General features: G+C 44.9%; 1 protein-coding gene and 1 pseudogene across 1 annotated transcript; both read right to left on the bottom strand.

Moving 5' to 3' along the window:
* The window catches only part of LOC116100282, a 7,195-nt pseudogene extending 6,823 nt beyond the window's left edge, over positions 1-372 (bottom strand).
* Positions 373-1,988: 1,616 nt separating this feature from the next.
* On the bottom strand, positions 1,989-5,009 carry LOC116100386 (homeobox protein siamois-like). The gene is made up of 3 exons (XM_031384190.1): positions 4,949-5,009; positions 3,465-3,613; positions 1,989-2,561 (listed from the first exon to the last, which is right to left on the bottom strand). Exons 1-3 carry the CDS (start codon positions 4,971-4,973, stop codon positions 2,373-2,375), a joined length of 363 nt encoding a protein of 120 aa, XP_031240050.1. The 5' UTR covers positions 4,974-5,009; the 3' UTR covers positions 1,989-2,372.
* Positions 5,010-14,185: the final 9,176 nt, after the last annotated feature.

Below are 14,185 nucleotides of genomic sequence, written 5' to 3'. Positions count from 1 at the left end.
TGGACCAGATGTGCAAAGCCTGAGTCCTGGGAAGGCATCTCTGCCCACCCTTCAGCATCTACGCATTTTCCTGAAGCCCAAACTCACCCAGACTCTGAGTTGTCTCCATCTTCTTTTCTTCAGTCATGGCTGCAGCTCGCTTGAATTCTCTTTTTCAGTTTGAGGCCCTCTTCCCTGATTTTAGCTTAAAACCACTTCCGTGTTGGGCCCACCCAATTAGGCCCCTCCCACAGGCAGCTCCTCCCACTCACTTGCTTTCCGCCACTCTTCCCTGGACCCTCTAGGTTTTGCCTTCCAAGGTTCCGAGGTCTTTATTAAGTCGGCCTGGGCCACACTGGTGTTTTCAGTCTTCCAGAGCTCAGAGGGCAGCATGGCCTCACCAGGATCTTGATTCCAGGAAATGGGCCTCCAGCTTCCGGACCCTTCCTCCTGTGTGCCTTATTTTCTTTCTAAAGCACTATAGCAAGAGCAGGGACCAACTAGAGCTCCTTGTTTGTCCCTGATGTCTTCCTTCACACACCCTGTCCCTGGTCCCCAAGGTCACTGGGAATGTTACTTCGTATTCACAGGGCTCCCCATATTTGTCTGGACTTGACAGGTCAGGAAGCTCCTCTGTTTCTTTTTAAGGTGTGTCCTGGGGCTAAGGGCTGATGGGTTGATTGGTTAGCACTTGGAGGCTGTTTAAAGCAAAATCATCCTGGGCTGTCTAGGCTGCAGAGTAGCCATACCTGGCTCATCTGACATTCTAGTTCATAACAAGGTAAATCCTTCGTGTTTTCTAAAGTATTATCACAACACTAACTTCTACCAAACCCAAAGAATGTCATCTGCAGGCTGGGCACGCTGGAGCACACCTTCACTTCCATCATTCAAAGACAGGCTGATTTCTGTGAGTTCAAGGCCAGCCTGGTCTTCGTAGGCAGGGATGTACCATGCAGAGGTTTCTAGTCCTGTTGTTCCCCATTTAAGGTCACGCGAGTGTAGTTCATACATATACAATAAATACTTGACTCACCAATGTCCAGGGCCTAATCAAACTCTCATGATTCTTTAGTTTTCACATCACGTGGGGGATTTCAAGCCTGTTTCATATCACTCTTTCACTCAGTATATCTATTTTTGCATTAGCTGTATGGATATTCTACCTTCATGGATGTCTGTGTACTTCAATTATACAGTGCTCTTGGAAGCCAGAGAAGAGGTTGTCAGAGCTTCTGGTTATATAGTTCTAGATTATTCAAACCATCTGGGTGCTGGAAATCAAATCCAGGTCCTTTGGAGAGCAGTGGTCTTAAAGCTGAGCCATTGCCCCACCTTAAAGACCTTGGGATCAGGGATGGCACAGTGGTGGTCTGAGCCCTATAAACCAGCACTTTGGGGGCAGAGGCAGGCAGATCTGAAGTACTTATTCAAGGTTAATGTTGGAAAGTGCAGGCCAGCTAGAAGTATTATAGTGAATTTTACCTCAAAGAGCATCAAGCACAAACAAGAAAGCCTAGCTATTGAGGTAACTGTGCCTGAAAGGCCTTTGGCAGGAAGCCTGAAGAGTAAGCTCCATCCAAATACCAGGAGAGTCTATTCCTATGTTGTCCTTTGTCCTGACTTCTACACAACCAGCCAGCTTCCCCACAAAGAATTTAAAAAAAAAAAAACAGCACAAGCTTTTTTAAAAACCAATTATATTTATAAACATTTGCATCTTATCAGTGAGCCACTCCCACATCTAAATCCCCAATCGGGTGCCTTAGAAAGACCAATAGACCAAAAATACAAACACAGACACAAACACAAACAAGAAAAACCTATAAAATATTTATTGGCACAAGAGGGAAAAAAAAAGCTAGCAGTGTTAAACAGTTAATCTCTTGGGAAATGGTTGTTATGGCAGTACAAATTAGTCTAATGTAGTCTTGGAGATCAAACCAACAGAAAACACAGACATTCACCTCATTACAATTCATAACAGTAGCAAAATTACAATTATGAAGTAGCGGTGAAAATAATTTTAATTTATTTAGTCATGCCTGGGGAAAGGAGGGAAGAAGCCAGTGTCATACTGTGATATATAATGAGCCTGAAGTATAGGCCACCTTTGAGGGGAGGCTGTTAAAAGAACTGGCTTGACATCTGTGGGGTGTGGCCCGGCAGGTTCTAGTGGAGGTCCTAGGTGGAGACTCAGCCTAGGCCACACTATTTCTGTACAATGTCATCTGTCCTGGGACCTAGGTATTCAAACATGGACCCTGAGGTTTGTGGGATGCATCCACCATTTGGTGAGTTTGGTACAGCCAGGAGCCTGAAAGGGAAGGGGCATTTGGGGGGAGCAGATTTTGTGCTACATGTAGGAGTGGGCCCATGGGAAAGGGGGGGGGTCAGCAACTGTGCTTACAGCAGCTGGTTGAGGACTCGGGTGGATTGATAGGGATGAGCCTGTATTTCCAGCTGGGTGGCCGGCAGCAGCAGGCTTTGTGGGAAGGAGAGGCATCATCCCGGGCAGACTGCTGCAGCCTGGCCAAGGCGGGTCGCATCTCCTGCTCCAAGGATCGCTGGACGAACCAAGCCTGCAGGAAAGAACACATGGAAACGTGTCTAAGGAGGCACCCTGTGCTCCCTAGCCTTGGAAGTGATGTTAGGAGGACCTAGCTTCCCAAAGCTGCCACCCACCCAACTGTTCTCCTGCCTTCTTTCATGAGGGACCCAAAAGGAGGACCCCACGGCATACTGAGGGGCCTATACTGATGGTAGGCCATACTGAGGGTAGGGCCTACCATCCAGGGACGCAGCCCGCTAGAGTGCCTAGTCTGTATATGGTCCTCAACCTTCCTGATGCTTGAGCCTTTAATAAATTTCCTCATGTTGTTGCCCCCACCCCCCCCAAACCATAAAATTGTTCTTGTTGTGTGGAAGAGGGTAGAGGTGGAGAGGGTGACTCACACATTTAATCCCAGCACCGGGAGTTATCAAAGGCAGGCCTTCTCTGAGTTTGAGGCCAGCCTGGTCTACAGAGTGATTTCAAGGAAAGAGCAAACCTGTCTAGCCAAAATTATTTTCACTGCTACTTCATAATTGTAATTTTGCTACTTTTATGAATTGTTATGAGGTGAATGTCTGTGTTTTCTATTGGTTTGATCTGTGCCCTTCAAGAGTTGTTCAACTCAGAATCAAAGATTTGGATTTCCACAGGATGAGAATTGCTGCCTTAGCAATCCACACTGTTTTCTAATAGGAGGCAGTCTGTCTTTGTTTTCTGTTCAGAAAGCACCAATGTGACTCCCCTAACAACAAAATAACTTTTGTTGCTGTTTCCTGACTGTAATTTTGTTACTGTTATGAGTCCTAATATAAATAATCTGAAATGCAGGATATCTATAATGTAATCTCCGAAATGTATTTTTTTTTTTTAAACCCCAAAGGGTTCTCAGTGTAGAGAGCACTGACATAAAGGTTGGAGATGGCAATCTGACCTCAACTTGTTCCTCCTTCAGTTTGAGTCTGGTGGCCATGATCTTTCGAGCCTGGAGGTCTGGGTATGGTTCCATCTTGAAGTGTTCTTCCAGCTCCTGAAGCTGCTCCCAACTGTACTTCTGGTCAAGGGGACCCAGGGTAGAGGAGGCTAAGGCAGGGGGAAATGGGTCAGGAAATCTCTATCGTGAGAGTGGGGAGTGATAGGTGAGCCCTAGCTGCCAAGCCTGATGATGCCTGACCTTGAGGGACTTGTGGTAAGAGCCAACCCATTGAACAAAGAGGCCCTCAGACCAGTACATTCCCGCCTGGGCGCACCCATTCACAAAACAAGCAATTGTCAGATCGGCCTTCCTCACAACCCCAAGCTCTGCTTTCCCTCTAGGGGAGCTTATACATCACAATGACATACCCCTGGCCCACTTTAATTCCCCACTTTCCAGTTCCATCCAGTTAAACGTTTCTGGGGCTCAAGGTCTGAATCTTTGAAAAAAGGTGGAGTGGAGTCACACCCTTTTTTTGTTTGTTTGTTTGTTTTTTTTTGTTTTGTTTTTGTTTTTCAACACAGGGTTTCTCTATGTAGCCTTGGCTGTCCTGGAGCTCACTCTGTAGACCAGGCTGGCCTTGAACTCAGAAATCCGCCTGCCTCTGCCTCCCAAGTGCTGGGATTATAGGTGTGTGCTACCACCGCCCAGCTGCAGAGTCACACCCTTAATCCCAGCAATTGGAGAATTGAGGCAGGAGGATGGGGAGTTTGAACTACTGATCCTGTTGCTGGAATTATACTCTCAGTAAACTGAATTTGGCTGAGTATAGTGATTGCAAGCCTGTAATCCCAGCACTCAGGTAGAAGGAATTCCTTACAAGATTATATTGCCAGGTCCAAAATAGCCAGGCATGGTGGCATTTACCCAAAATCTTAGCACTTGGGAGGCTGAGGCAGGTGGATATCAGAGACAGGGTGATCTACAGGGAGACAGCATCTCCAAAGATATAAACAATTGTTCAAGATCATTTCCGACATGCCTGTCCGAGCATCCATGACACTATTGTCTCCAATAAACTTCACTATTAACACACTCCCCGAAGCAAAACCCGCCAAACAAAAAATCTCACAAAATAAAAGTTAAAACTAAAAAGAGCTCACACGAATTTGCAAGTAGTTCCCTTGATAATTGAGCATCCTAAATCTAAGCAGATAGGATCTGTGGAGGAATCCCACCAAGAGTCTCCTAGATAGCTGCTCTGGCATTGGCTCTTCTATCCTTAAGTCTGAACCTCGGAGGAGCCAAAGTGCCATGTGCTTGGATCGGCTCTCCTGACACCACCACACAGACCCCCAACTCCTCTGCGATGGCTTCACCTTCTACAAGGCCCGGTCTGCTTGGGGGGGCCGATTGGGAAATGCAAAACCCAGACCACATCCTAGCCATCCTGCCCACCCAACAGGCGGCATGCTAACAGGCTCCTTAGGGCCAGGACTTACTCAGGGAATTTGGAGGTGCTTCCATCTTGTCTGTAGCTCACTTCCGGTGTGATTGATGTTCTAAGAATTTAGGATTAAATCCCAGGTCCAGGTTGGGCCCACTCAGCAGGAACCCTCCCACCTGTAGCCCCTCCCACTACTTAGCCTCCACGGAGCCTTGGCTTTGGCCTCTTGAGTCTCCAGGCAGGCTCCGCCCAACTTCTCCTTTGCAGGAGAAGGACTCCAGCCAGCCAGCCAGCCAGCCAGACAGACACCCAGGTGTTTTTCCTCATTCTTTCCGGATTCTGGATGCTCCTCCTCCAAGTCAAAGCACCATCCTAGTGTCTCAGGCCCTATACCCTCCATTTGTCTAGATTACCCGACAACCTCTAAGATTACTGAAGTGTGCCTTGGTTTCTTTTTCTCTCTCTCTCTCTCTCTCTCTCTCTCTCTCTTTCTTTCTTTCTTTCTTTCTTTCTTTCTTTCTTTCTTTCTTTCCTTCCAAGTCTGGCTCCCTTTGGTGTTTTAATGGATATATTTTTTCTAATAAATTTCGAAGCTGTGGCATTGCACATGCTAGGTGCTTTCCCACTGAGCCACTCTTATCCTTCCCACCCCTCCATCCTCCAACAAAGAAGGGATTTACATAGCTCTGGCTATCCTGGAACTCACTATGTGGACCAGTCTGGCTTCAAACTCAGAAATCTACCTGTTCTGTCTCCCACCCCAATGGGATTGAAGAGGTGTTCCACCTCTGCCAGGCCTCATCCTTTACTTTTAAAGACTGGTTGGTGCTATTGGGCCAGGGTGACTAAAGAGTTCTCTTGTAGAAGACCTTTCTCCTGGTGAAAGCACAGATATATTTGATTTTTTTTTTTTTCTGAGACAGGGTTTCTCTATGTAGCCTTGGCTGTCCTGGAACTCACTTTGTAGACCAGACTGGCTTGAACTCAGGAATCCTCCTGCCTCTGCCTCCCAAGTGCTGGGATTAAAGGCATGAGCCACTACTGCCCGGCATTATATTTGAATTTTTAATATAAATAATGAACTAACACAATCCAATCAGCTCCTCTTGTATGTAAACACAAGTGCATACAGAGATCCAGGGAGCCAAAGCTATGTTAAAGACACGTATGATAAGGAGATGGAGATGTGGGAAGGTTGGAATGCTGCAGAGCCAAACCAGACTTTCTTGGGCTAGCTTTAGTCTCCTTAATAGATGTTTCCATTGATGTGTTTGACTTAACACTCCTTCTTCTAGCAAGTAAAACCTTTCCCTTTTAGAAGGCCTTACTACAGCATTAGTTCCCACCAACCTAAAGAATTAGGATCTCAAGCATAGCAGCTTCTTCACTCTGCTCTCACCCTCCCACCTGACTGGTAGAGGAGGTTTGTTCTGGCTCTGTCCTGATGTTGACTTTTCTTCTTCCCTAAACCACTTTTCCCAGTATTCACTCAGGGCAGCCTGAATCGGTCAGGCTCTTAGCTCTGAATAATCTGGATTGACTTAATATTGCACACCTGGAATCTCAGATGGAGGTGGGAGGATTGTGAGTTCAAATCCATCCTTGGCTACAGAGTAAGTATTGCGTTTTTTTGGGGGGGGGTAGGGGGAAGCAGGATTGGTGAGGTGTCTGAGGGACTAAACATGCTCCCTGACGTGGTGATGTTCTGTGTTGGATCCTTGGGCCCAAAGGGTGGAAGGAAGCAGAGTCCTGACTTCTACATTCCCTCCCCAACTCAAGCCCAAAGAATTAAACGCAATGTTAAAAAAGAAAAGACACCTGATCACCTTAGTTTTTAATCAATGACTTCATTTTAATATCAGAATGCCATTTATAGATCAAAAACTACAAATAGCAGTTAAAGTCCTAATGGACAGGAAGAAAAACTACAAAATAAAACCATAAGGAAGGGCCGGGCAGTGGTGGTGCACACCTTTAATCCCAGCACTTGGGAGGCAGAGGCAGGTGGATTTCTGAGTTAGAGGCCAGCCTGGTCTACAGAGTGAGTTCCAGGACAGCCAGGGCTATACATCGGAACCCTGTCTCGAAAAACCAACCAACCAACCAACCAACCAAACAAAAAACCCAAAAAACAAACTAGAAGGAGGAAAGAAAACAAACTTCTAGGGGTTAGGGGGCTTAAAACTTAGGTTCATACCACAGAGAAGATGCTACAAACACAAAATAAATGATAGAGGTTGGGAAGTTGGCTCACTGGGTAAGAGCACTAGTTATTCTTGCATAGGACCTGAGTTCAATTCCTGTACCCATGTGGTGGCTCAGCTGTCTGCCTTTCATGTTCCAGAAAAGCCAAGGCTGCCTTCTGTCTTTAACTTCCATATGCACCTGGTATGTGTGTGTGCGTGCACACACTCACACATATGAGTGCGCACATGGCTTATGCTTGCATCACTATCATCATCCTGGGGGAATTTTGTTTATTGCCTTGCGCTTTTTTTTTTGTTTGTTTGTTTTGTTTTTGTTTTTGGAGACAGAGTTTCTCTCTATAGCCCTGGAACTCACTGGCCTTGAACTCAGAAATCTGCTTGACTCTGCCTCCCAAGTGCTGGAATTAAAGGCACGCGCCACCCCCTGCCCAGTGGCCCTGAACTGATCTTATCATTTTGCTTGCACTTAAAATGGTATAAAAGCAGTCTGGAAAAAAATAAACTTGCTTCAACCTCAGAACTTGGTGGGGTTGTGCTATAATATTGTCTAATTATCTTTTTTCTTTTTAATCCTCACTTCTGCCCTGGAGACCCCATTGAATGGCTGAGCTGGCTTGGTCAAGGTGCAAAAGGTACAAAAGGAGGGCTGGGTAATGACAATACCTGAATTATACAGAGAAGAGCCTCTGAGGAAGGACAGCCCAGCCCCTAGGCTGAAAGAGTTTAGGATAGAGGGTGGGGTATTCTAGCCATACCTTGTAGCTAGAGGGGATTGAGGGATACTGGGAGAACCTGCAGGCCAAGTCAGCTTTGATTTTTTTTTTTTTGTTTGTTTGTTTTCTTTGAGGCTGGGTTTCTCTGTGTAGCCTTGGCTGTCCTGGAACTCACTGTGTAGACCAGGCTGGCCTCAAACTTAGAAATCCACCTGCCTCTGCCTCCCAAGTGCTGGGATTAGAGGCATGCACCACCACTGCCCAGCCAGCTTTGATATGTTAAATAGGCACCTCAGCTGCCAGTCCTTGATTTGAAACTTAACCAAGTGGTCCTTGCCCAGCCATAAGCACAGTTGTGAGTTGTGTAATCCCCAGTACGGAGCACAGGGGAACAGCCCAGACAGATGGCTAGAGCTTTCACCCAACTCCCCACAACACTGGAGAAGTTCCCAATGGGGATGAAATGACAGACAACTAATCAGAACTCAACAGTCTTTGAATCTAGTAGGGAAGGTGTCCCTAATTTAGGCATTTCTGCCTCTTTCTGAATTGACTTCCAAAATAAGATAAAAGCAGGAGGTTGCAAAGAGCAACTCCAGCGCCAGGGGATCTGATGCTCTTTTCTGGCCTCCACCATTACCTGGCCCACAAAGGTACACAGACATATTCACAGACAAAAATGACCTCTTAAACTGCATTCTTTAGTAACCAGCATCTCTCTTTTTCTTTTCTTTTTTTTTTTTTAAAGATTTATTTATTTACTATATGTAAGTACACTGTAGCTGTCTTCAGACGCACCAGAAGAGGACGTCAGATTTCATTTCGGGTGGTTGTGAGCCACCATGTGGTTGCTGGGATTTGAACTCATGACCTTCCGAAGAGCAGTGGGTGCTCTTCCCTGCTGAGCCATCTCACCAGCCCCCTCTCTTTTTCTTTCCTGGGTTAATGTGTATGAATAAGAATGGATAGGACTTAGAATCATTCCTGGATAATCATGCAAATTGGAAGGGCCTTGGCTAGGTAATAAAGGTGACTTACAACCGAGCTGGCTTCTTCCTCTTACTCCCAACCCCAGGCAAAAAAAGCATTGCAGCTTAAAACAAAGGGCAGTCAGTTCCCTGCTCTGATGGGCCCAGTCTTGACTGGGTCCACCAAGACTTGCCTCAACAAGTTCAAGGCCAGGTCAGGACGTGTTTAAGCGACAGTTGTGGGTCAGCCACCACCAATCCTGTTTGTCTTCAAACTGACCAATCCTAAAGTAGGGAAAGAAGGCAATTTGACAACTTCAACAAAACAAAACAAAACCAGTCCCTCGAGGAGAAGCTGTACATCCATCCTGTCCTGTGACTTTCCCCACCCCATTCGTCTGTCCATGCCCCTCCCCCACGCACAGAGTCTTTTCTTGGTCTGCTACCTGTACTTCCTCACCCCTAATAGCAGTTGCTCTTGATTGGCTGATTCTGCCTGCTCCTGCTTGCTGCGTTTGAGTGGATTTGCCTGCTGCTGTCACTCTAGAGATTTTTTTTCTGCCTTTTAATTCACTAATTAGTAGAGAAAATGAGCCCTGATCAAGACCCCTAGATGGTAACAAATATTTTGCCTATACACATTGCCTGTGCATCACATGTGCCTTGTGCTCTCGGAGGCCAGAAGAAGGTATCAAAGGAGGGAAAACACACATAGATACTACCACTACCAATGATCAGGAGTCAGCCATCAATAGTCATTGTTATCAATATCAATGGCCTCAGTTCCCACAATAAAAAGACACGGACTAGCAAAAAGATGGGAAAACAGGATCCATCTTTCTGCTGTATCCAAGAAATACACCTTCATTTTTTTCCCCCAAGACAGGGTTTTTCTGTGTAGCCCTGGCTGTCCTGGAACTCACTCTATAGATCAGGCTGGCCTTGAACTCAGAAATCCGCCTGCCTCTGCCTCCCAAGTGTTGGGATTAAAGGCGTGCACCACTACTGACTGGCTCTTCTTCATTTTTTTTTTTTTTGCTTTGAAAATGCATGTTTATCTCTCTGTATGACTGCCGAAGTGAGCAACAATTTTTTTCTATGTATGAATTTCTATAAGTGTGTTTATTTATATATGTGTGTATGTTTCTTTTTTTGTCAACAGAGTATGTGTCTTTGTTTTTGTTTTTGTTTTGTTTTTATTAGATGTTTTCTTTATTTACAATATCTCCTTTCCAGGGTTGCCCTCTAAAAGAAAAAAGAAAAATAAGATAAAATAAGAAAAAAAAGCTGGGCGGTGGTGGCGCACACCTTTAGTCCCAACACTTGGGAGGCAGAGGCAAGCTGATTTCTGAGTTCGAGGCCAGCCTAGTCTACAGAGTGAGTTCCAGGACAGCCAAGGCTACACAGAGAAACCCTGTCTTGAAAAGCCAAAAAGAAAGAAAGAAAAGAAAAGAAAAAAAAACCAAAAAAACCCAAAAACTAAAACAATCCTCTGTCTCTCCCCTCTTAGCACCCCCCCCCCCACTTCCTGGCCATGGAAGGATTTTCAGAGACAAACTGTGAAGGAGAGACTAAAGGAAGGACAATCCAGAGACTGCTCTACTTGGGAATCCTTCCCATATTCAAAATCATCAAATCCAGGCACTATTGTTGGTATCAGCAAATGCTGGCTAACAGGAGCCTGATATAGCTGTCTCCTAAGAGACTCCGACAGTACCTGACTAATACAGAAGTAGAGGCTCACAGCCATCCACTGAACTGAATACAGAGTCCCCAATGAAGGAGTTAGAGAAAGGATCCAAGGAGCTGAATGGTTTGCAGCCCCTTAGCATGAACAACAATATGAACTAACTAGTACCCTCAGAGCTTCCAGGGACTAAACCACCAACCAAAGAGTACACATGGGGGGACTAATGGCTCCAGCAGCATATGGATAGCAGAGGATGGCCAAGTCGGTCATCAATGGGAGGAAAGGACCTTGGTCCTATAAAGGTTCTATCACCTTCATTTTTTTAAAAAAAGATTTTATTTATTTTATGTATATGAGTACACTGTAGCTGTCTTCAGACACACCAGAAGAGGGCATCAGATCCCATTACAGATGGTTGTGAGCCACCATGTGGTTGCTGGGAATTGAACTCAGGACCTCAGGAAGAAGACTCAGTGTTTGTAACCCCTGAGCCATTTCTCCAGCCCCCAAGAAATACACCTTAATGTCAAGGTTATACATGACTCCAGGGTAAAAGGATGGAAAAGATATTCTAAGCAAAGGAACCTAAGAAACAAGCTAGTGTAGGCGTTTTAATATCTGACAAAAAAGACTTCAAACCAAAATGAATCAAAAGAATAGAGAGGGAGTCTACATAATCGTCAAAGAAAAAAATCTACCAAGTGGACATTGAAAATATTAATGTCTATGGACCAAACACTAGGGCACCTAAGTTTGTAAAAGACACATAAAATAAAACAACAACAAAAAAGAAGAACTCTTAAACTGCATTCTTTAGTAACCAGCGTCTCTCTTTTTCTTTCTTGGATTAATGTGTATAAGTAAGAATGGCTAGGACTTAGAATCACTCCCTGATAAGCATGCAGATAAGCTTCCCCAAAGGCCAAGTTCCATTCTCCACCCACAGGAACATTCTAGAGTAAAAAAATTCTCAGACCAGGTGGTGGTGGTGGTGGTGGTGGTGGTGGTGGTGGTGGTGGTGGTGGCACACACCTTTAATCCCAGCACTTGGGAGGCAGAGGCAGGCAGATTTCTGAGTTTGAGGCTAGCCTGGTGTATAGAGTGAGTTTCAGGACAGCCAGGGCTATGTGAACCCCCCCCCCCAAAAAAAATTCTCAGAATGTACTGACTGATAGTCACCTGACCCTCTGGGAAGTCCTAGATAGAGTTCAAATTCGTGTCATGCTTGCTAGCCAATAGATTTAAAGGTCAATATGCTTAGCCAATAAGTTTGAACTGTAACCTTGCTGATGCAACCTGTACCCCTAAAAAGTATAAAAACTGCTTGTAATAGCCATTTGGGGTCATCTTCTTAGTAACTAGCTTTAAGGGACTTGAAGATCAACTCCAAAGCTCTAGAAAATAAACCTTTTGCTTTTGCATCTGATCTGTGTCATGGTGTCTCACTTGGGGACATCTGGAAGTAACTACCACTGACTGAGGGTCGAGATCTGTGTGACAGTGATAGTGGCAACTTTCAATATCACACTCTCATCAGGAAACAGTGTTGTAAACTTGGCTCAACCCAGAGAACACAGATTGACAATAGATCGTTGCAATAACACAAGGTTTATTGATCCACATCACGGGGGGGTCAACCCAGAACTCAGAAAACATACATTGATCCATGTAAGTGGGGTTCCCCACCCTCACAGGGGGGTCAACTCCTAATTCATAAAGCACACAGCTTTTATACCTTACAGATGGCAGATTCCAGTAACAGGCTAGCTGGTCCACTTTGATTGGTGGAACACAGGACAAAGGATCTCTTCAGGCATTTTTGGGCTTGCTCAGGGGGCTGTTCTTGGCTTAGTCAGCCAACTTCCTTATCCAGCTCTGCACCTGGCCTTGAAAAGTCCCTGGGAAGGGGCTGAGTAACTAGGTGGTAGTGGGGATTGTCATCAGCAAGGTCAGGGTTACAGTTTGTGGTCTTTTTTTGAAATTCACCACAAGAGGGGTTGGGGGGATTCTTCCAAATATTGCTAATCATGTTTTCATGGACCTTAACGTCATTGCGACCACCAGTTGTTTTTGTTTTGGCCTTACTTAGCTTAGTCAGAATGGCCTGGTCATTCTGTCTCAACACTCTGACCACCAGAACTTTGTTTTTACAGAATGTCCTTGTCTAACAGCTTCTCAGTGGCTGAAGCTGCTGCTGGCTACTCTAAAACTTAGTTTCCACATTGCTTGCTGCTTAACAAGAGCTGGAATATGGCTCTCTTATTTTACTTTATTTCTACATCTCCAGAACTCTGCTTTTCACTTTATTACTTCAACAGGTCCTACAGACAAAAAATAAACAGAGAAATACCAGAGTTAACATATGCTATGAGCCACATGTATCCAATACATATGTACAGAACATTTCACCAAAACACAAAAGAATGTACTTTCTTCTCAGCACCTTACAGAACTTTCTCCAAAACTGACCATATACCTGGATACAAAGCAACTCTCAACAAATACAAGAAAATGACTTTGAGGATTTCATCCTACAGCTGCCAGAATGGCTAAGAATACCAACATAAGGTAATCCTCATGCTAGTGAGGATGTGGACTAAAGGGAAAACCTATTGAGCCATGCAAATCAGTATGGCAGTTCCTTAGGAATACGGGAATCAGTGTACCTCAAGATCCTGCTACACTACGAATGGGCAGATAGCCAGTGCACACTTCATCCTATTCCATGCTCATTGCTGTTCTGTTCATAATAACCAGAGACTAACTGGAAACAGCCTAGATATCCCTCAACAGAAGAATGGGTAATGAAGATGTAGTATATTTACACACTGGAGTATTATTTAGTCACTAAAAAAAAAAAAAAAAAAAAAAAAAAAAAAAAAAAAAAATGAAATTCACAGGCAAATAGATGGAACTAGAAAAAAAAAAAACATCCTGAGTGGAGTATCTCAGACCCAGAAAGATTAATAAGATATGCATTTGCTTATATGTGGATTTAGCTGTTAAGTCAATGATAACCAAGCTATAGTTCCTAGAACCACAGATGTTAGGTACAGGAAGTAGAGGGGACAGAGAAATAAGGGGTGGGGGGGGGAATAAAGGGAGAGACAGCTAAAAGTAAGGGTGGGGTAGTATGGAAACCTAATATAGTAGAAGCTTCCTACAGTATATGCACATATGAAGGTGATCTAAATGAAATTGCCAAATAGTGGGAGAGACAGAGCCTCATCTGGCCATCTCATGTCACCCAATGAAGCCTCCAGTACTAGGACTGAGTTATACTTAATTGAGTTGTTGGTCAAAGGGGTCCCATGGGAATCCCCAAACAACCCAGGCTGTTGACAAGACTATAGGTTGCTCTCCACAAACTGATGGCAAGGCCCCATTGCTGAAAACAATACCTACCCAAGTCATCAGACCCGGAGAAGCCAAAGCTGGTGCCTACACAGAACTTTCACTTCTATGTTCTAGTGTCTCTGGTACAGGAAGGCACTCTGCACGCTAAAGAGATATGTAAACACTAACCCAGCCACAAACCTTTTGATCTACACTGGTGCCCTGCCTGCCAGAGATGCTAGGGCAGTGACATCGTGAAGTGTGTGGGAGTGACCAACAACTATCTGACTTAAAGTTTACTCCACGAGATGGAACCGGTACCTGACGCTGCTTGTATGGCCAAGTACCAGGACTAGATAGCCAAGGAAGCTAGGGTAA

The sequence above is a fragment of the Mastomys coucha genome, unplaced genomic scaffold (assembly GCF_008632895.1).
Source record: "Mastomys coucha isolate ucsf_1 unplaced genomic scaffold, UCSF_Mcou_1 pScaffold21, whole genome shotgun sequence".
NCBI classification, from domain to species: domain Eukaryota; kingdom Metazoa; phylum Chordata; class Mammalia; order Rodentia; family Muridae; genus Mastomys; species Mastomys coucha.
The sequence above is the reverse complement of the archived record's forward strand: the minus strand, read 5'-3'. Positions and strand labels throughout refer to the sequence as shown.